The sequence below is a fragment of the Limanda limanda genome, chromosome 12 (genome assembly GCF_963576545.1).
Source record: "Limanda limanda chromosome 12, fLimLim1.1, whole genome shotgun sequence".
NCBI classification, from domain to species: Eukaryota; Metazoa; Chordata; class Actinopteri; order Pleuronectiformes; family Pleuronectidae; genus Limanda; species Limanda limanda.
In genome coordinates, this window is record NC_083647.1 from 16188068 (window position 1) to 16210704 (window position 22637).

Below are 22637 nucleotides of genomic sequence, written 5' to 3' on the forward strand. Positions count from 1 at the left end.
CATATCTAAAACAGCCTACCAGGGGTACTTAATACACAGTTTGTCACATTAACACTGGCCAATCATAAAGCAGCCACAGGTCCGTGCCTTGAGTTGCGGGGGTGGGTTTTTGCGGAACTGGTCTCTGGCGAGGATGAGCTGGTATTTGCTGAGAGTCCTCAAGTCCTTGTGAGCCATCACCCGGTTCTGCACCAGGCGTGACATGAATTTCTCCAGCACCTGTCAGGAAGAGCAACACACATACACACACACAAACACACACAGAGAGACAAACACACAAACACAGGTAAGTAATTGGCCATTTCCTGTGTTAAGGGGTAATGCATCAGAGGGAGCAGCTAGCACCTTACTACATAAGACTGAAACAGTGTGCACACACACACACACACCCATGTGTTCCTTTCTTATTAAAGACTTGAATAGACGTCTTATTTCAGCCAGAGACACAGAATAACGCTATTATGTGTTGGATTCTTTCTTTTTTGCTTTTTCTTTTTCTTTCCCTGTCTCCTAATAATGGCAGGAGAGATAGAAGCAATTTATCAAACAGCCAATTTTGGCAATATCTATTCATCCTCAGCACCACAGATAATGGGAGGAAGGGTCATTACAATTTCAATTTGGGGCCGTGTGGAAGTGCTGCTCTATAAGTAGAGAGAATAAAAGGCTGCTTGGAAAAAAGAAGGAGGCTATTTAGTTGTTTTGATTTGTGTTATTTTGTGTTATGAAATGGACTCAAAACTTAATTAGCAGAAGAAGAAGATGAAAGGAGGAGAGGAAGCATGAGGAGGAGAAAAAAAGGAGGGGGTGAGGTGAAGAGGAATAAGAAGACAGAAGAAGAACACAGAGACGGAAGGGCTGGAGGAAGAGGAAGAAGAAAATGAGGCAGAAATGGAAAAAGAAGAAGAGAAAGAAGACGGAGAGAGATGGGGAGAATAGGAATAAGAAGAACAAAGAAGAAGACAGAGAGGGGGAGGAAGAAGGAGAAGAAGAAGAAGAAGAAGAAGAAGAAGAAGAAGAAGAAGAAGAAGAAGAAGAAGAAGAAGAAGAAGAAGAAGAAGAAGAAGAAGAAGAAGAAGAAGAAGAAGAAGAATTGTAAATAGAAATGGGTAATTTGAGTGAAAAGTTGTCAATATTTTCTTCATTAATGATAAAAGGCGCTGTTGTTAACCTATTATGTCACAACACAATTTTTACAGTTAAACACCTTCACCATCACCAGTGGAACAGCAAATGACAATAATCAATAGTAGAATCTGATTTAAAAAATATATTGAGCGGAGTGTGTTTCTCCAAGGTGAAATGGGAGTTTGCCTCACTCAGCTTATGAAGACAAAAGCCAGGAGTTATATAACAACGTTTAATTCCACTGACCTTTCAGAAAACATCAACAGCTATATCACCTAGCCCTAAATGTTCTGCCTAGCTCTGCCTTTCAGTACACATGATATGGTTTAAGCCTGAAGACAGATCGCTTGAGGCGATTTCCAGAGGAGATAAATTGAATAAGTGAGGAACTGACTAGAGCTTAAAAAGTCTACAGGAACAATGTTATTATTCTAAATATTTCAAGTTTTTTTTTCATTTAAACTGTTTTCAATGGAGTACCTTCACCAACTTATATAGCACAGCAAAACTTTTAGAATATGAACAGAAAAAGAGGATTATTTGACTAAATGGAGAGTTTTTTTTATTAAATTTCTAATATCAATCAATATGTTCCTGACCTGACCAGAACCTACAATAGTTAATTTAACAAAATGGATATTGGAAAACCAAGAGCTATAACGAGTAGTACTTTCAAAAGGCATGTAAGCTGCGACCTCTATTTTTGTTTTCTCTCAATCCATGTTTTCATTTTTATCTTGTGGTTAAATAATATTTTTCTATTCTTAAATATTCCAATTGATGTGCTCTTTCTAGGCCAATTAAAACACCTCAGTTACGTGATGTATCAGTCGTAAGCTGTTTTCAGACATGAACTCTAAAAAAAGAGCCCGACAGCTTCTGGAGTTTGCTTTGCACAGAATTGTACAGAATGCAGCATGAGACGTGTTCACAACCACAGGAAGGAGTGGCGATTAAACCAAACTATATATTGAAACAGCTGTTTACATTCTGTTACGTTTGATAGTGGTTACGTTTGAGTCGGGTGGCTGAGATGGAAAAATGAAGCTTGAGGTGTAAATTAAAACCTGTGACGCAACAAGCAGATGCTCCTCAAACCTGTTCCACAGTCCCTGCTGCTGAAAGGAAATGTTTATCTCACTGCCTCTTCATCAACGAACCAACGTGAGAAATTATGAGCTGAATCTAAATTAGCATGGACTGAAACAATGATGATTTCACACATGAACACTGCAGGTTTAATGGCTTAATCTACGGGTTCATCCTATTTCTCTTAAATACTTGAACTGGTTTCATTTGAGCCTCACTGGCAGCCTGGTATTAGAGACACCAATGTAATGTGGGTAATTTTTCCTTTCGTCTAACACTGTGGCTCAGACTGAACTACTTGATGAATTGCAATGAAATCTGGAGAAGAAATAGAGCGGAACGGCTACCAGCCTCTATAAATTTCCCATTTATTTTTTTCCTTTGACATTTCAGGAAAACAAAAAAATGAGTGTTCAAAGCCTGGAAACAGAACTGACCAGCTCCGAGATGAATTGAGACCATAAAACATTAGATTTGAGGCAAAATATTAGAGAGCGACAAAAAGGCAAAGGTATCAGATCCAATCAATTATTGTGAAGGATCCTTTTCTAACAACCCGCACACATCTTCTTGAATGTGCCGATCGCAGCCAACATTTTTCGTGGTTGCGGTTAACATTTCCAAAGTGAGAGAAGAAAAAAACTAAACATTACAAAGTGCAAAGCGGGTCCAAAGAAATTCAACAAAAACCAAGTAACCCTCATTCCTCTCTCGCTAGTTAATTGACAGGTGGTGCACAATACGGGAACGTGTGTACAGCACTCCGTTCAGGGCCAGATTATAAGATTATAAACAACCAGATTAGTGAGGTCGCGTTTTTTGCCTAATTGGAATGAAATGACAAAATGTGCAGACACAAAACTGTGCACTGCTACAACTACAAGTTCTTTCTCTACCTGTATTAACTTGTTTCTGACACTTAGATTGACACCTGTCGAATACACTGATCTCGTCCACGGGAGCTTTGGTACTTCCTCTTGCTTGTAAATCATTGGCTTTCGTCTACCAGTACTTTCTAAATTAGTATTTCTTACCAGTGAATAATCGCTTTATAAACCTTAGTAATAATCACTATTTATAATTCATAATTTAAGATAAAACAAAATTATTCTTGAGTGGGATTAAAAAAACGTCCCCCTGTAAAGAACGCCCTAGTGCTGCAAAGAGGGACTGATGTCGTCTCCTTCACAGTTAATAATTACAGAAGCCTGTGTCTGAGTGGTACAGCTAACCTGGTTTTCTTATGTGTGTGTGGGGGGGGGGGGGGCACTTTCAAATACTACAGGGATAGAGGGTATAATTTTGTATTTGTCAACACTAATAATGGTAATGTAAAAATTATGATAATAGACTGTTGCACAAATAAAGTGAGGTATGATGTGGGTTGGGAAGAGAGGAGAGGAGAGGAGAGGAGAGGAGAGGAGAGGAGAGGAGAGGAGAGGAGAGGAGAGGAGAGGAGAGGAGAGGAGAGGAGAGGAGAGGAGAGGTGACAACATCGTCAGCTTGAGCATGCTCAGCAGGGGCCAGCAGCTGATTGGTTGAGGGGGCATGGAGCTAAGTGACGTGGTGAATCAGTAAAAAAGCTTGTAGGCAGCTATTAATAACTGAAAGTAGACTAAGCTGAACTCTCCCTCCTGTATGTCAACAATACAGAGGACCTAAATGTGCATGTGGTGGGGGGTCAAGCTTGCCTAGCCATCAGTATGCGGATACAGGTATAGATGGAAAAGCAGGTTGCTATGCTCAAATGAAGGGTCTCATTTCGAATCTCAAAGCGTATCACGTTAAATCATGTGATAATACAACCGTCTGTGTGGATTTACAGGGAATAGACATGAGGATAAAGACGACCCCCGGGTGGATACATCCATGCAGGGGGCCATTGGGTCCACCTCCCTGGAGATTATGCCGAGTATGTGTTTGTATGTATACATTGTGTGCATACATGGGAGACTCCCACACACACACACACACAAACATAGATACACATACATAGACATCCATACATACACCCACACAAACACAAACACAAACACACACTCACACAGTATTATATAACAGCCTCCCTCTACGTGCATGTTGAAGGGTGCAACATGGTGGTTGGCTGTTGCAGTGACCCAGATCCGATCAGTCTGTCCCCGAGAGGACAAGTTCAGATTTGTTTCATTACTATTTGTCTGGAAAATATTCATTTATCTTTATTCACATTAGGATACTATTTATGAAAGATAATAAAAATTGCAGAGAAAAAAAAAAAAGAAAATAGAGAAATTTTGTATTTTACAGTATTTTGCTGTTGGTCTTTTGTCTCGTGTTGTACATACAAAGGCGGAAATGTGTCAATGCATACAGTCTATAGTACATGCACATATACCCCGACTCATTCTTCACCCCCCTCTACCACTTGGTGTCCTGTCATCAAGGAAAATTGTTCCATGAAACAAAGTGTTGCAGACAAACTGCATTAATCTCAAAAAATATCTAAATATATATAAATATCTATTTTTCATATTGCAAAATATTTTCTCCTGTTTATAAAATGTGTATCTGTTTCCTATTTTTGATATTTTTGCTAATGCAAACACAACGCCGCTTATTCCTTGTATGTGAAAATCTACCTGGCAATAAACCTTGATTCTGATTCTGTGATGAATACAGTGACGCAATGAAGTGTTTCTATGGCGACACCATCTTATGGAATAGTAAACTGGTTCTTAAAAGATTCACAAGGTGAAGCAACTCCGAACCAGCCCTAGCACCAGGATCACCTTGGAGCGTAGGGGGCTATATAATAAAAAAAAAATGTTTTATCAAATTATGATTAACACACACTCCTGGGGCAAACTAGTGGTGTTTTAATAGCCGAATATTGGTGGAAATCAGCTTTAAACGCAACTGTGGAAAGTAATAATATTACAACACTGCGAGTGCACTAAACTCACTAATGGCAACGGTGACAAAAGGTTCAAAGCAAGAGGAAATAAGACGTTACGAAATCATTAAATATTAGGTAAGATCTACTGTTGATGAGAGAGATTTGAAAGATGATAAGGCGTTTACCACAAGGACCTCCTCGGGGAGATTGTTCCCAAAACAATTTATGAATTAAACACAGGAGAAAAAAATGATCATGAAAATAGAATTATAGCTGCAGCGTCACAATAACTACAGGCGTCTGCGCTCACACACAAAGGATGTTTTCCAAAAAACATACTAGTGTTGTTATTGCTGCCACCTGGGCTCAGCCTGGAGGGGTTGGTGGAGGGGAGGTGGACGTGATGGAGGTGGTGGGGGGTTTGGTGGAGTTAGTGGAGGTACTGATGGAGGTGTTGGGAGGTTTTATTGAAGGTGGAGGTGAAAGTGGTGGAGGCGATGGGAGGTATTGATGGAGGTGGAGGTGATGGTGGTGGAGGTGGTGGTATTAATGAAGGTGGATGTGATAGTGATGGAGTTGGTGGTATTAATGAAGGTGGATGTGATAGTGATGGAGGTGGTGGTATTAATGAAGGTGGATGTGATAGTGATGGAGTTGGTGGTATTAATTAAGGTGGATGTGATAGTGATGGAGGTGGTGGTATTAATTAAGGTGGATGTGATAGTGATGGAGTTGGTGGTATTGATGAAGGTGGATGTGATAGTGATTGAGGTGGTGGTATTAATGAAGGTGGATGTGATAGTGATGGAGTTGGTGGGAGGTATCAACGTAGGTGGAGGTGATGGTGGAGGTGGATGTATCGATGGAGGAGGTGGAAGGTATTAATGAGGGTGGTGGTGATAGTGATGGAGGTGGTGGTATTCATGAAGGTGGATGTGATAGTGATGGAGATGGTGGTATTAATTGAGGTGGATGTGATAGTGATGGAGTTGGTGGTATTAATGAAGGTGGATGTGATAGTGATGGAGGTGGTGGTATTAATGAAGGTGGATGTGATAGTGATGGAGTTGGTGGTATTAATTAAGGTGGATGTGATAGTGATGGAGGTGGTGGTATTAATTAAGGTGGATGTGATAGTGATGGAGTTGGTGGTATTGATGAAGGTGGATGTGATAGTGATTGAGGTGGTGGTATTAATGAAGGTGGATGTGATAGTGATGGAGTTGGTGGGAGGTATCAACGTAGGTGGAGGTGATGGTAGAGGTGGATGTATCGATGGAGGAGGTGGAAGGTATTAATGAGGGTGGTGGTGATAGTGATGGAGGTGGTGGTATTCATGAAGGTGGATGTGATAGTGATGGAGGTGGTGGTATTAATTGAGGTGGAAGTGATAGTGATGGAGTTGGTGGTATTAATGAAGGTGGATGTGATAGTGATGGAGGTAGTGGTATTAATTAAGGTGGATGTGATAGTGATGGAGTTGGTGGTATTAATTGAGGTGGAAGTGATAGTGATGGAGTTGGTGGTATTAATGAAGGTGGATGTGATAGTGATGGAGGTGGTGGGAGGTATCAACGGAGGTAGAGGTGATGGTGGAGGGATTGGTGGAGGTGGATGTATCGATGGAGGTGGTGGGAGGTATTAATGAGGGTGGTGGTGATAGTGATGGAGGTGGTGGGAGGTATTAATGAAGGTGGATGTGATAGTGATGGAGGTGGTGGTATTAATGAAGGTGGATGTGATAATGATGGAGGTGGTGGGAGGTATTCATGAGGGTGGTGGTGATAGTGATGGAGGTGGTGGGGGGGATTGGTGGACGTCTCAGGTCTCTATTTATCGTCTGGAGGAGCAGGGGAGGAGGGAGGGAGGGAGTGAGGCCGCAGCGTCACATGCTCCGCCCTCCTCTCCTATAAACACAGCGCAGGCACCTCCTGCTCCAGCCGCCGAGTGACGAGCTGCCCCGCTCAGCGAGGGGAGCACAGAGGAGGAGAGAGTCGCTTCTTCTCTTTCAGTTTGTTTTTCCGAACGACCTCAAAGTCCACGGAGCGAAGCAGCGGAGCAGCATGGCTCCTGTGGGTTGAGCACAGCAAGGGGACGGGGAGCATGGCTGGAACAGCGGGAACAGCGGGGACAGCGTCGCACAGCCCGCTCGCTTGACCGGAAAGTAACGGAGGCGTAAACCAGCTCCGATCCACGCGTGGTGGTGCTCGGTTCTGTTTTTAAACCAAGTGATTCCAAGTCGAAGCCTCAAGTCGTGTTTGTGGTTCGTCTCACGGGGGGGGGGGGGGAATGGACCGAGGTGGCTGCCAGATGAGTGGAGGAGGAGGAGGAGGTGGAGGAGGAGGAGGTGGAGGTGTAGACGGGCCCGAGCGAGGAGGCATGATCACCCTGGAGGACCTGGAGTCTTTCTCCGAGGAGCAGCTGTCAACCAGCCTGGAGGACGACGATGCGGAGGGCATGGAGGAGGACGAGGACTCGGACCAGATGCTGCAGTACTGGCAGGACGTGGCCAGGGGGCACCAGGTGGATGTGGCTCAAGGTAAACAAACAAAAACAAACCCAAAAAAACAACAACAACAAGAAGCTAAACACGGACCGAGTAGTTGGCTAACAAACACATGCAAGTCTTCTTTGACTTATTATCACACACACGCTGAATAAAGTGAGTAGAACAGGCAAACAACGAGCTTCTGACACACAGCTACTTTAGCAACACTTCCTCAAGGCACACCAACCTACACACTGACCTAGTTTCCAGGGAGGCACACGTTCTCCACTCAGGTCAACACATCCATATTCATGCATTGAACACAAGGCGAAACAACTTTGGAGCACAGATCTGGAAAATGAAGAGCAGCATCTAGACAGCCTGTAATATAAAAAAGGTCTGAGGGATTTCCTGGTTGGTTCCATAAAGACGTGTAAAGGTTAAATACCTCTTATTATTATCAATGCAATAAGTCTGAAAAAGTGGAAAACACTGTTGCACAGAAAGCATGAGATCACTAGTGCATAGTGGGATAAGCCTTTAGTTTGCACGTAAGCTCGAATTTTAGGGTTTTAAGGAGCAGCTTTCACTCAGATCCAATCTGGAAGCATTTGTCTATTTTACCTCATAAATTACAATACTCCACTATAACAGCACAGTATCATAGACATTATAATATTACAGTAGTGCTGTTAATGTTGGAGTAACATAACAAGATCTGGCTCATATCCAAACAAATGCATAAAGAGCCATAACTGACCTTCACAGCATCTGTATTTATCATCCTTTATTTGACCAGAACGGACATATTGAGATACAATATCTCTTCTGCCAGGGAGTCCTGGTCAAGATAGGCAGCATTGAAATAAAAAAAGTGTTATAAAATATAAATACATGCAGGGGCTAATTACACACAAACACACCAAACATACTAAAACACAGAAAAACAAAACATACATGGAAGCATATTAGCCTAATATGGTACAATAAGACCATCACTGGTAGCACAGATCTACAATTTGTAAAGTCACATTGACTGAAAGATGGAAACTCCCCCTCCCATGATGGCGGGCTCTGTTTGACTACATTTGGGATCATGTTGGTTTTTTTATTTCAGTCTCGGACTGCAGCTTCAGGGGCAGCATTGAATGAGGTTTTTGTTATTTTTTAATTGACTGGATTTATAACTTTAAAGGTTCAATTATTGCCCTGTGAACATCAGAGAGAATCCCAGATCTGATTACTACATTGTTAAAATAAAAAAATAGGAAGGTGGATCAGACTTTGCTTGATCTACTCGTTCATGTGGATGACACAGGGATCACGGAGGAATGCAACGATATTTTGCCTGATGTATGCTCCATACACATCCTTATCACTGGGAAGATGGGGTCTGTGTGTGTCAGGGTGCATGTGTGTTCTATTAATTGCAAGCTGAGTGGAATGTGGTCCGGGTTTCACAACATTGAACTGCTTTGGAAACTGGACGGAAAAGAAAAGATGGCCACTGGTCCGGTCTAGCGTCCGAGTCTGACTTCAGCATGCGGTTGAGCCCTAGGCATCACTGTCGGAGCATGAAAAATATGTCTGTGGTGTGTTCCCTCTATTTTCACAAACAGTTTTATTTACAGTGTAATAAATAGTAAATGTTCATCCTGAAACCTAAAAAACAACTCATTTGATATTTCCAGGTGTCGACTCCAAAGTCTAACAATTCCAACACTTTCTCTGCAATCTTTTTGACAAATAGTTCCAAAGTATCTGAAATCACGAGACGTGAAACTTATTTCTGTGCTTTCACTCAAAGATCGATTTTGTTGACGTATTACTTCAGGAGTATGACTTTTCCACACTAGTCCAGTGGTTGTGCACAGCTGGATTCTGCATCAGCAGTTGTTTTGACACTGGAAACTTCCTTATCTAATTAATTACTACTTATCACAGATCTCAGGCACACAGACCTGGACAATGGACCCATTGTGATAAGCCAAGCATCCACATTTTAATTTCCAATTCAAAGCAATAAAACACAGTTTTCAAAACACGTAGATATTAAATTGGTCACATGTAGATATCTAACTTTGCATTGAAGGAAATATTACAAAGACAAATACATGTAAAAGCCTTATTTCTTATTGCAACATGTTGAATGGTAAATGTTAATTGTAATAGCCATAGTTCTTCAACCTTTTTGGCTCACCTCAACATGAAGCCCTATCTACATGTAACCTGTCATTGACTATACAAACATAAACTATTGCTTCGGTAATTCCTGAAATTGTTGGGTTTTAATACTTTTTAGATGCTGGAAATAAAATAAAATAAAAATGTGAAGAAGATGTAGTTTTTTTATTCTCCCCTCTCCATTTTAGGCGGGTTAATCTATCTGGTATCTGAAGTCCAGCTCTGCCCAATGAGATCTCAATAAACACACACTGACACACCCCCCGTCCTCAGACCACCGCACTAATTGATGACTTAGTATGAAATCACTCACTGGGGCTTTGTCACTCAGCCGGGGGATTAGCTGCCTCGCCTGCACTAGCAGTGAGGTTGCTGCTCCTAAGTCCTGAGCCACAAACTGTAACTCCGAACGCGGGTCTTGGCTACAGTAAACTCCCTAATTGGAATGGAGTCAGGTGGAGCAGGGTCGGGGTTCGTGTTCAGCCCGTCATACACAAATACTGCAAGCTGCCGAGTGCATGGTGCTGTATGAGCTGCATTAACAACCACAATTTTTACAGAAAATTACTTTATTCCACCAACTTTCGTCACCGGTATCCATGGCAACATGTCTTGTCTTGACTGCAAATCTAGGACGCTTAAAAGCCATCTCTGCTGTAATTGACTCTTGAGGTGCAATCAAGTCCTTAGCAGATTCCAATTTCCATTCCCTCTCAGTAAAGCTGTTTATTGGAAACAAAGATGATATTATTTGCTAGGGATATCCACAAGGGCTCTTTGTAAAGTAAAAGGAGGTCAAAGGACAGATATCAACTGGGTGCATGAAGCCCTCGTAGCTTGAAAACAAGATGGGATTCATCGCTCCAGAAATTCTGGCCAAGGGTGCTAATTAACACTTGATGCACCAAACTGCCCTTCAGCTTAGAATGGTAAATGGATTTGTATTTATATAGCGCTTTTCTAGTCTGAAAAGACCACTCAAAGCGCTTTACAGTTTCACATTCACCCATTCACACACACATTCATACAGTGCATCTACTTGCAGCACTTTGTTATTCTATGGGGGGCTATTGAGGGTTCAGCATCTTGCCCAAGGACACTTCGGCATGCACATGGTTCAGACTGGGAATCGAACCGCCGACCTTCAGGTTGGAGGACGACCACTCTACCCCTCAGCCACAGCCGTGCCTCAGTACACCATAGAAACTACAGACAAATTAAAGAGCAGTATCCTCATGCCAAATGAAAAACGCCACTCGGCTGCATGCTGACCATCCTGACAATTTTCCATTGCACTTTGTGAGACAAATTAATTCAGAACAAGTCCCTGCCTGAAGCTCGTCTACACAGCAATGTATCTAAAGTTGGTACATGTGTGAGTGGATGTGTTTTTATTGACAGTAGTGCAGTAGCTCTTACATAATTTCCTACTTCCACACACGTATTTAACTGTGCATAACACTGCAAGACAAGACACAATGTTACACATAAGAAAAGGCCACAAATTCAATACACACTCATTACCTATTGTGGAAAGTTGAACTCTGCGCCAAGGGTTACTGCTGTTTGACTAAACTTCAGCTCTAGCATGTATTTTAGCATCATTATTTTTCAATGCTGGTCTTTCATATTTTGCACAAAATCTCTCTAAATGAAAGGCAACTTCCTGTTTAAACATAGATGGAATTTCAAAGTCTAAGGATTCTCTCCAAATTTCCCCTGAAATTAAAAACCTTGTTTATCACCAAATTTTTGCGATAAATGATGTTTGTACAGCAAACAATCTTCTTCGACAGTGGTGCTAGCGGAGGTAAAAATGGTCTTCAGGGAAAAGTGAAAACCTCACTGGATGCTTTAGTTGTTGAGGCTGCTTATATTCAAATAAAAAAAACAGGTTAGTGGAACAGGATCCAGACTTTACGTGTATGTGGCTTCAGGCCAAAACAACACATAAAAACAGGTGCATGTGTCAACTTGGGCTTGGTGACCGCTGTAAGACAGCACTAAGCTGCTGTCGGGTGCTGCCTGCTCATGTGCATGCAGTGCGTGCCTGCGTGTGCTAACAACTTTGTCACTCTCAGTGAAGCTAACTGAACGCTAACAGGAACCTTGTGTTTTACGGTCAAATGTACAAGCTTATTAGCCACCCGAGCAACTTCCTCAATCAACAGTTTGCATTGTAACCTTGATTTAATGAGATGCTGCTAAGCAAATTCAGACAAATACACTCGCACCGCAACTCAATGCTTTGTTCGTGATCAGAATATTGATAACCCAAACACCACAGATTCCTCTGAGCCAGCTGTCCTCAATGATATTGAGTTACACAATGTGATTGAATTGGGTTTACCTTGAGTGCCCCGTGTTTGTCACTTCAACAACAGAACAAAATGCTGGTGTTTTATCTGTTATTTAATCTGAAACACCTTTAAATGCCTCCTGGTTAGATAATGAGGGAGAAGCTACATAGCAGGAATATAAAATACAGCCCAGCTATGACTGGCTGCTGTTGTGGTACCACTCTGTTAATGCCAGTCTATATCTGGCCTTGGGCAGCTTCTGTCAGTGTCCACTCCATCAGCTTTAATAACAATTACTCTCTGCGACATCCTGGAACAGTGGTGTGCCTAACCATCTGGCAGCCTTTTCTCACTCAAACTACAGACCTCACCTGCCAGCAGATTACTGGAAGTGAGGCTGGTTTATACAGAGACGTGGAACTCCAACGGTACTGTGCATATGATGTGAGTGGAACTGAGTTGCATGGGAGTAAGTGCAATGTTCCGAAAACCTGTGAAAACTGTCTTTAATACAAGTATTAACATTCAAGCCCAAAAAAACACAGTATTTACTAGATTCTTGAATAATTATTTGGGAAACAGGTGATGCATGTCTTCCCCCACTCTCTCTCTATCCCCCTTTTCACAAGCTTACTCTGTCCTATCCATTAAAGGCAATACAAATAACAAAAATAAAATAATCATTATTGCATTTTCTTAATGTCTGAAAATATCTGCTTTCCCTCTCAAGCAGCCCAAGTTGGTATCTCATTCCTAACAAATGGTTTTGGCTGCCTTTGTCCAACACAAACACACCAGGATGTCAGTAAACAAACAAAGAGGCAAAAGTATTTTTTCGCATCAAGACAATAAAAATGTGTTTTTGCTCAAGACAGCAATCCATTATTTTTGGCCGACAGTTTGAACTGACCACGTACTGTTTGTCTCTCTGTTTACAGACATGGCAGAACCCATTCAGCAGCTGACCAGCAACAATGAAGGACGCAGCACCAGAGAACACATCCCATTCACTCTGCTTGCACAGAGAGAAAAGGTATCTGAATTTTACTGCACATTTTCATTTATATGGAAAGGAAAAAGATCAGACAACTATCCTTGCACTTGGGGCTAGATCTGCAAATTAAGACCTTGCATAAAAAGCCAATCTTTGAAAAGATCTATCTGATCTATCTGACTGGAATACTAGAACAATCAACTGCTGGATGTAAGAAGCTCTCAGCAATGCACAATATCCAAATGCAGTAGCCCATAAAAATCAACTTTGAGCTACATAAGTCAAAAAGCAGAAAGAAATAACGTTATGATGAGATTCAATATTTTTAAACTCTTTTTTTTCAGCCATTCCAGTTAAATTTGATTGAACTTGTTTGATGTCATACATTACCTGTACATGAACATATTATATTACATTAGTCTAGCATCGCCATGATTTTCAACACCCTCTAATTCACACACACACACACACACACACATCAAATAGATCAGGCCTCTTGATAAACATTAGAGCGAGGACACGACCATAATCTCTGTCAGTCTACGATCAACACAAAGGTCGTCTGTATGCGTATGGCGCAGCTATTTATTTTTGACAAGATGATCATGTGACTCAACACAAAGCCTTTTAAACTCCTTAGGGGACTGTATAAATAAAGAGGGCTAATTGGTTTAACCTGAGTTAATTAGTCCATTAAAAGTTGGCTGGACACCCCGGTTGAACAAAGGACAATCATGGCACTCTATTCTTGGAGCAGGTTACAGTGCTTGGTTAAAAGGAAAAGCACGTGGTTGGCAAACGGTACAGAATCAGTGGGTCATACACCTGAGCTGTAGGGGGGAAATAACCGAATAAAACCGTAGAGCAAAATATATAATATTGTCAGTACGTAAACCTTGCTGGTTTTGTTGATTTCAAACGGGATACATTTACAGAATTAAACCAGTTACCAATTACGTTACACCATTTATTAAATGTAGGCTGTCCAAATAGAGTTAGTTCAAAGGTCACAATTTACCAACTTCCATACTCACTCTTGCTATTCTGAAGACTTAAACACGTGTGTAAAATGATGGACAGTTCTCACACTCAACAGCCACAATCTTGGCTATTTAGTTGACGGAGGGAGGTTGACCATCATATTTTCAATTTGGTGCAAAGTGCAGTAGAGGAGGGATGATATGTATTTGGCACATTTGCCGGCATAATTAGCATATTGGTGTGAAAAGGAGCATTTACATATAGGAAAAAAAATGTAACTTCGGTGCGAAAAGCTTTATTCGCGGCAACAATTCGAGTTTCCTGCTGCACTAGTAATTTCCAGTGAGTGCGCAGCAGTCATGATGTTTATTTTTGAGACACCAAGTTAAGACTCTGTCATTACGCCTTTTGAATATGCTGTGGACACAGTGTACCACATGTGAGTGGTACAAGTGTTCATAAGTTTAATAGACTAATTATTTTCCCATTAGACAGAACATTCACTGACCTTTTAAAAAAACACTCTCCTCTTAGAACAGAACAATTTGCAGAATGTTACAGTAAACCTGTTTCATAAAGATACTTAATTCAATTCAACCCAGTTTGCATCAAGTGTTTACGTTCTGTCTCTCATCTCTACCTTTTCAGTGCGGAAAACTGCTCTACGAGAAACGCCACTATGAAAAGGGTCACTGGGCTTGTATAACAATGCATGAGGACACTTACGAACAGAGCATCTGTTATGGTTTTATGAAGATAATGAGATACATCTGCAAGCAGAATGCTCTAGGTAAGTCCACAATCAACTCGTGCAATCATAGCGGCCTTTTGAATCCCGGCTTTCCTGTGTTTTCATTTATAGACAACATTTCAAAACCAACACTTTTTCAACTCATCCCCAACCGTTAGAGATGACATCTGCTATTTTCTCCATGCAGGCATCTACCTGGGCATGACGCTCCCCATCGTGACGATAGTACGCACAGATCAGACCCACTCTAAGATCTCCCATGACGTCACCGTGGCGTACTACCTTCCTATTGAGCATCAGGCCCAGCCCCCACAACCTGAGGACAGCCAGATCATCATAGAAAGCTGGCCCATCACTGTGGTGTACACAAGGTCAGTAAAGAGTGAAATGAAAATGGCCAGCTCCACTATTTTCAGTCCCTCCTCACGTTAATAATCAGCAATGACAATTAACAGTGAGCTTGTGTTCTCTGCTTCCAGGCCATTCACCGGTCCCACCAATGAAGTGACCATCATTTACCAGATCAACGCTATGGTAGAGGTGCTAGACACTCCCAACTTGTGTGTCAACGACTCATTCATTGTGGCCGGCTACACCAACCCTGCCCACAGCAACCGTTCCAACGAGATCTGGTTCCTGGAGCGCTGAGGTACGGGAGGACGCAGCAGCATCCTTGTATCCGTGACCTTGAGCCTAATAAAGACTCCCTTAACACTGCCCCCAACCCAGCTACAGCCTCAGGTGCAAAAACCCACCACTGCTACGTGAAACCACCACCAGCCCATCCCACTACACAGCAGTCCAGTCTTGATATAAAAAGGAAAACTCAAACCTTACTCAAACCCCAGGGAATTTTCCAGTCACGTTCATTTAGTTATGTCCTCATCTTACCTCTAACAGCTGAACTAAACCACTGCCATCCGCTCATGGACATAGTGTAGCATTCATCTCCCGCTCTCTCAGAGATGACTAGAACCTTTCCTAAGCACAGTGCTCTCTCGTTATAGTCGCTCTAACAGTTTCAGCTCTTAGCACTCATTGAACATAGTAACCATCGAGAGAAAGATGTAACAGCAGCATGTCTTTATTTTCTCCCACTGCGGAAACAGGCTCCCAGTGGATATGCAGCCTTATTAATACCCCCTTTTCTGTTTGTTGCAATGCTACAATGTCTTGTCATATGGGGTGAAATTCTATTCACAAAAAAAAAATGTTTCTCTGTCGCTCTCAGGCTTTCTGAATTGATTTCAACTCCGACACTATTGATCGACTACAGATATAAACTCACTACACTATTGCTTTAACAATAAGTGCAATACTTACAAGACAACCAGCAAAAACAAGCTAGTCACAACAGTTCCTGGGCCTCTGACCTAGCCCTTTTTAAGGGTGTGTTCAGTTGCAGGTATTGTGGGTTGGGAACAGAACCGGTGGCTTAAACCAGAAATACACTCACACACAATAAGTTGACAACAATGTAGGCGACGCACACGTGAATGTAACGTGGTCATGTGTTTTTGTGCATGAATGTATAGCTACAGGGAGAGAGGGCGAGGACAAACGCAACACTTCTGGCAACACTTCTACCAAACCAAATGCTGAAACACTCACTGATCCTACTGCTGAATGACAATCATTAAGTACTTATTATATGTACATTCTTTTCTTCAGAGAAAACAATGCATTCCTCATGCTTCAAGGCACATTCACACACAGGAATAAATATGTACCTCTTTATCATGCTCTTTTTATTGCTACTGTGTGTCAATGTTAGTGAGTATGCATTCACTACTGTATTGCAAATGCCACTGCTTCTGAGTAGGAACAGTGTTACCAAGAAAATTAGAGCACAAAGAATACCTCTACTGTGATTATACTCTTACTAAATAGACAGCCATTGAATTCTGTTTTTAGTTCAAGCTGTATTTAATGTTCTATCATCAATATAAGAAGACAAAGTGAAAGATGTATGTTTATCTTTGCTATATTTTGAAATAAAACGTACCAGTAACATGCAAAAAGAAAAAAAATCAAGAATGCAAAAGCATCAAACCAGCTACACCGAGAGCTCACAGTAATACAAGAATGTTTCTGCTTTGGAAATTCAGTTACTGCTTGGGTGCCAATGAAATTTAACTGGAAGTCAACTAACACCAAATCCTATTTGTGTGAGCATTTAAAAAAAAAAAAAAGAAAGCAACATAAAATGTTATTAAATGTGTCAAATAAAAAAAAAATAAACTCAAATTGAGAGAAATCTTGCTTTATCTAATTTAAACAACAAACTTGTAAATTGACAGAGAAGAACGTTTATATTGGAGTTGGGAAAGTTCCTTTTACAGTCCAAAACAGAATTTATTTTTGATGTAATGATTAAAGCGTCAATATGATGCTCTGTGACAACTGTAGTGTGCAAACACTGACAAAGCCATGATACATGTAGGTTTCTTCTCCCTTTTAAGAGCCTGGTTATATGGGAACATCAAGTGTGAGGATCTAATTTGTTTCTCCCTTTTTTCTTTTGCTTAATTTTTTTTAGTGTTTTGCAAACGTGTGCACTGTGCAGTACTGTGAACGTTCAAGTGCAACAACAAGAGCTACTGTGGTTTTCTTTGTTAAATAAAAATGTGCTTGTCTCCTGTCTTTTGAAAAATCTACTGTGATCCTGGATTTTATTGGACTTTTACACACAACACACATGTTCGAAACAAAAAGGGGGTTTTAGCTTCCTAGTCTTTATTAACCTTCTTGGGTCGAAGAGCATTTATTAAATATGTCTTCTTAAATTTGTCTTTAACAGGCACTTGCTTATAGCATGATATAATACTAATAATAATTTGACATTGAGCCTTAGGTTTAAGAGAAAAGTTCGCCCTAAAGCTGAAATGGGTTTTTATATTTGAATTCATTATACCTCTTTTGAAAATACACATTACTCAAATCGGAAATTGGTTAACGAAAGTCAAAGCTTCACAAAACTGGCAGAAAATATGAATGAAAACAGAGCGGCCCCTCCTAGTGAGCCAACTGGGGTGCCCCCTGGTGGCCCTGCAATCTGGGATGATTGCACGATAAGTGTGAATCATAGTTTGTTTCATCCAAAAGAGAAACAATGAAGTACGTACATAAAGCAGCCTGAGAGTTTGTCTGCGAAAATGAAGAACAAACCTGTAAAAATAAACGAAAAAAAGAAAGAACCTCCAGCAATACAATATATTTTTTTTTTAAGGTTGTAATTGTGTACAATAGCTTGTTCTATAAATATTTTGATCTTTATACGGGCCCTTTATAAAATAGTACATATGAATATAAAATAATGGTAAAAAATCAAATTTTATATAACCCGTTTTGTCTTTCACTCTATTTTCGCCAAACATTAGAGCGACTGAAATACAGTGTCAGAGCAGAGACGAGCGTAGCTCAGACAGATCCGTGTGTAGGGATCAAATGTGTCAAACCATAAGGGACCACACCCTCCTTTGTTTGGAGACATGTTGTGTTACCCATGTCACAAGAAGAGCCAGTGCTCAGTTACCGGAGCACAGTAACATGACGACCTCTCACATGATCGACACAAACACACTCTATAGTGATGCTCATTGTACAGTACAGGACACTGTATACAGTATCTGATGAAGAGGCGAGAGGAAAACGAGAAAGAGAATAAATAATAAATGTGTGACAGCATTAATATGGAACGTATGTGTTAAAACGTGTTTGTTTTCAATACCCACTGAATACAGCTGCAACTTAAGCTCTAAGTTACAACATCTGTTTCCATTACAACACAACACAGGGTGTAAAATTAACCATACCTCAGTACACTGTTGGAAACATTTGACCTAGTTGCATGTAGAAACCATTTTCTCCCTCCTGTTACTGTCTCCAATATCGGGACCTCGGCCGATAACAGTGCATTCATGAAGAGAACTTATAAAACGTATATTTTAACAGCGGTATGCTGTATGGAAATGACGATTGATAGCAATGTTATTTGGTCTGGCTCAGGTTCAACCCTTTGGAAACAATTATAACTTCTTTTATGATCTAGTGTGACGTCAAAACTTAAAAAAGGACGTAAACAAAACCACAATTTGTACACTTTAAATGAAACACACGAGTGAAAACATAAGTAGGATTATTTTATATTGAAAATCTGCCAATAGATCCTTTCACCTAAATCTTACACACTGAACCCTTAAGCCACATGATGGGAAATTACTTCTTTGCCAATCTGAAAACAGTACAGGCAAGTGGCAGTGCAGAGCAACTTCTGTTTTAGAAAGGTGAAGAAGTTGACCCAGCATTTATCGGCGGTATCGGAGGCATGGGGATATGTTTAGTTACATAAAAAGAACTTTCGATCAATGGACGCTCAATCAAAACCAGAATGCTGAGGCTACTTTAGTGATTGTATGCACAGACACTAATTCCTCTATAATGGCTGTGATAAAATAGGCCACAAACTGGAGGAAAAACACAAATCTAATCCCAAATAACCTCTCTGCATGAATGGCTCATTTTTCCAATCTTCTCACCAATCATTAATTTCCACCTGAATAACGACAGTAATGCTCATTTTACACCTGAGCACACGTTATATCTGTGTTGTGATCTGTCTGGTCGAATTACGGGAGGGCAGAGAGACATGAAGGTTAACGAGCAGGGCGCAGACACCTTCCAGTCTGGAGGTAACATGAAGAGAAGGTGAAAAAACAATGAAACGACAGAGCGACCGCGGAGTGAAAAGGACGAGCTCCCACTATTATTACAAAATGATCCGAGAGGAATCAGACAGGAGGGAAGAATGTAAAGCAGGTCTAAACTCCCGAATGCAGGCGTCACATTCCAGCTGCCCAACCATCTGAGACAGATTAAAAGTGTAGCTGCACGTTTACAATCTACATCAGGCGGTGCACCGACCCATGGAGGGAGGGGGGGGGAAAGAGAGAGAGAGAGAGGAGAGAGAGATATATAGAGAGAGAGAGTTTGCAGGGTGCATTAATAATCCAAGTGGTCTAATAACACAGAGAGCTACAACAACAAATGTAACAGGACGTCGCTTTCGAGTCAAATCAATTCATCTGGCACCAGTTCACAGTTTACAACCAATTAAGTGAGAGGGAAGACGTGTAAAACAGGGAAAATTATTTTTCAGAGCAGAATCCAGCAAACACTAACCACAAAGTGGCAGCAAAGCACCAAAAAAACAAAAGTCACAATGGTAAATCCAACAGGGGAACGTTTGAATCATGGACTATACTCAAGGTTCAACTTTGAATTCTTGCTGATTCTTGCCATTTATTTTCTCTAAACTTGGACTGACAATGCAGGTGTTTTCTTTTGCTTTTGCTTTTGCTTAATATGAAGCTGCATGGTGTGGGCCTACCTGCAGGTAGCGAGCCTGGTGAACAGAGAGGGCCTCTCCCAGCGGAACCACCACTTTCTCCACGCTGCGCTGGTGGGAGTGGGCCCGGATGTCGGGGCTTTCCTCTGAACGCAGCTCGATGTGGGAGATGAGCAAATTAGAGATCACCGACTGCACCGACTGCAGGGATGGAAGAAAAGAGGAATTAATTTAATAATTATTGTTTACAGCACATTAGACGAGAGAGACAAAAAAACAATAAAATAACTGTAGATTCTTTTTACCTTTGTATCCCCCCCTGGGGTTGCGCTCAGGGCCAGGATGCGGAATTGCAGAGTCTGGCTGCCGAGCTGTCTGATCACCTGAGTTTCAGAGAGAAGAGTAAGTAGAGGACATTACCGGCATCATTTATAAATGGACAGAAGATTTAATAAACTAAGTGTATCAATGCAAACCTGAGGAGGCATCGCTGCAACAAAAACACAAGTTGGCAAGTAGCTCAAGTCCTCTAATATGGTATGTGTCATTTTATTTCCCAATATAACATTAAATCATAGTGCAGTGCATTTTCTCGAAAACCAATTAAGAATCTGTTCATGATAAAGTAACCAGAAAGTTAACATGAGCTGGTGGAATTGATAACAAACGAAAGAGAAATCTGACAAATTAAAGTAAGTAATTACATTGATGAAAAAAACTATACTCTGTATTATTGCCAGTAGATAGTCCAGCCCATTGATTTACATTTTTCCACAATGGTCTTGTAGCATAAAAATATATGCTAGAGGGATACAGGGAAAGCTTCACTGGCAAACATCACCCAATCCTATTATATATTAATAAAAGTTTCACAATGAGTTCAAGATGCTTTTCCCACTGATAAATTCTGGATATTAAGAAGTATAGATATTGGATGGATCGTTAAAATCTGCCCCATAAGTCTGACATCAGCTTCCACAGATGTTTGACAACATGTAAACTTCAAGAGTGAGGTTTACTTGAAGAAGAACTATCACTTCCACGTGAGTTTATTTCAGGTTCACTATGAAATTGGACTTTGAGAGTAAAATACAACAATAATATAGTCAGCACTGACATGACAGTTAACAGAAAGGAAAGCTGAGCTCATCAGTGGGAAGCGTGCGTACCTGGCAGTAAGCGTGGTTGCCCAGCGCCTTGTGGGCCTCATCGATCACCACACACTTCACCTGCTGAGCTGGACACGTGCCTCTGGACAAATCGTTCACCATCACCTGAGGGGTGAGGAAGAAGAGGCGCTTGGACCTCCACACCTCCTGTCTCTGCTTGGCTGCTGTGCTGCCTGTGGGTAGGTAGAGCCTGTTCTGTTAGTTATACCTTAAAGGGATGGTTCACCCAAAAATTATCCACTATGCCGATAGAGGTGGTGGGTGAAGTGTTTGAGTCCACAAATATTGATGTTTGCATTTGATACATTAACACATGTTATACCTGTCAGCTCAGCCATGTGGGCCTGTGGGGTCCCCATCACTTTATGGCAGGCTTCGATCTGCTGGGCCACCAGGGGCTTGGTGGGGGCCATGAACACGATCTTCCCCGATGGATACCAGCGGTAGAAGTTGTACATGACCACCGAGGCTATGAAGGTTTTCCCCAGACCAGTGGGCAGACACACCAGTGTGTTGTGGAACAGGGCCGCCTCGGAGATCTTCAGCTGGTACTCCCTGAGGGGGAAGTTAGTGGGGTAGATCCACACTTTGGCTGAGGAGCTGTCAAAGCCGGGGAGCTCCGGGTATGTCTGCCCGGCTGAGGGGTCTGGAGACCGGGTACTGACCTCTGCTCCTGCAGGGTTGTCATCTTGGGGAGAGTTCGCATTGTCAAGTCGCAGGCTCTTCTCAGCCTCGTAGACAGCCACCACCATGAGATCATCATCATCATCTTCCTCTGCACAGGGCTCCTCTGTCCTTGCGGGGGTCCTCACTGGGTGTGAGGACCCCTGACCCACCTCAGTCCACAGGGGGTTCGGAGGAGGACGTGCTGCGGGGACCTGGGAGGAGTTGCTCGGGGTAGTCCTGCGCCGTCCAGCGGCTTTCACGCCATCTTTCCTCGGTGCAGCGGGTTTGTTTTGGGGCGCGGAGGAGCCCCAGGTCTGGAACAGAGTCCTCTGGTTGGAGCCGGAGCTCATGTTTGTGAACTTGAGGCGAAAAACTTTAACTTAAAGCGACACGTGAGGAGCAGCAACATCACAAACCCAATATACAACAAACGCGAGGTCACTTCCGCTTACAGTTTTCCAAAATAAAGCACCACGTACATGACAACGGTCCTATTCTGGAGTAATTTCGGTCAATTGAATACAGTTTTTACCGTAAATCTGTAATTTCACTGTGTTTACGGCGATAAATTGAGCTAAATACTGAACCGGTTTACGCAGACGTTTAAATTCCGCACCGGGGTGCTTTTATTTTTTAAGTTTGACACCGGAACCAAATCAAAAGTT

General features: G+C 41.7%; 2 protein-coding genes across 2 annotated transcripts; one reads left to right on the forward strand and one right to left on the reverse strand.

The window, feature by feature from the left end:
* Positions 1–48: 48 nt before the first annotated feature.
* LOC133014929 (Fanconi anemia group M protein-like) lies at positions 49–22382 on the reverse strand. Its single transcript, XM_061082145.1, has 5 exons — positions 21629–22382; positions 21307–21479; positions 20443–20520; positions 20180–20338; positions 49–219 (listed from the first exon to the last, which is right to left on the reverse strand). The coding sequence occupies exons 1-5, from the start codon at positions 22320–22322 to the stop codon at positions 49–51; spliced, it is 1275 nt and encodes a 424-aa protein (XP_060938128.1). The 5' UTR covers positions 22323–22382.
* On the forward strand, positions 7382–17445 carry soul3 (heme-binding protein soul3). The gene is made up of 5 exons (XM_061082233.1): positions 7382–7631; positions 13003–13097; positions 14688–14829; positions 14978–15161; positions 15270–17445. Exons 1-5 carry the CDS (start codon positions 7382–7384, stop codon positions 15436–15438), a joined length of 840 nt encoding a protein of 279 aa, XP_060938216.1. The 3' UTR covers positions 15439–17445.
* Positions 22383–22637: the final 255 nt, after the last annotated feature.

Coding starts and splice junctions, on each gene's coding strand:
- soul3 (XM_061082233.1), top strand. CDS start 7,382: ATGGACCGAGGTGGCTGCCAGATGAGTGGAGGAGGAGGAGGAGGTGGA. Junction 13,098..14,687: donor TGCTTGCACAGAGAGAAAAG/GTATCTGAATTT, acceptor CTACCTTTTCAG/TGCGGAAAACTGCTCTACGA. Junction 14,830..14,977: donor CTGCAAGCAGAATGCTCTAG/GTAAGTCCACAA, acceptor TTCTCCATGCAG/GCATCTACCTGGGCATGACG.
- LOC133014929 (XM_061082145.1), bottom strand. CDS start 22,322: ATGAGCTCCGGCTCCAACCAGAGGACTCTGTTCCAGACCTGGGGCTCC. Junction 21,480..21,628: donor CCACATGGCTGAGCTGACAG/GTATAACATGTG, acceptor ACCTACCCACAG/GCAGCACAGCAGCCAAGCAG. Junction 20,521..21,306: donor GCAACCACGCTTACTGCCAG/GTACGCACGCTT, acceptor TCTGAAACTCAG/GTGATCAGACAGCTCGGCAG.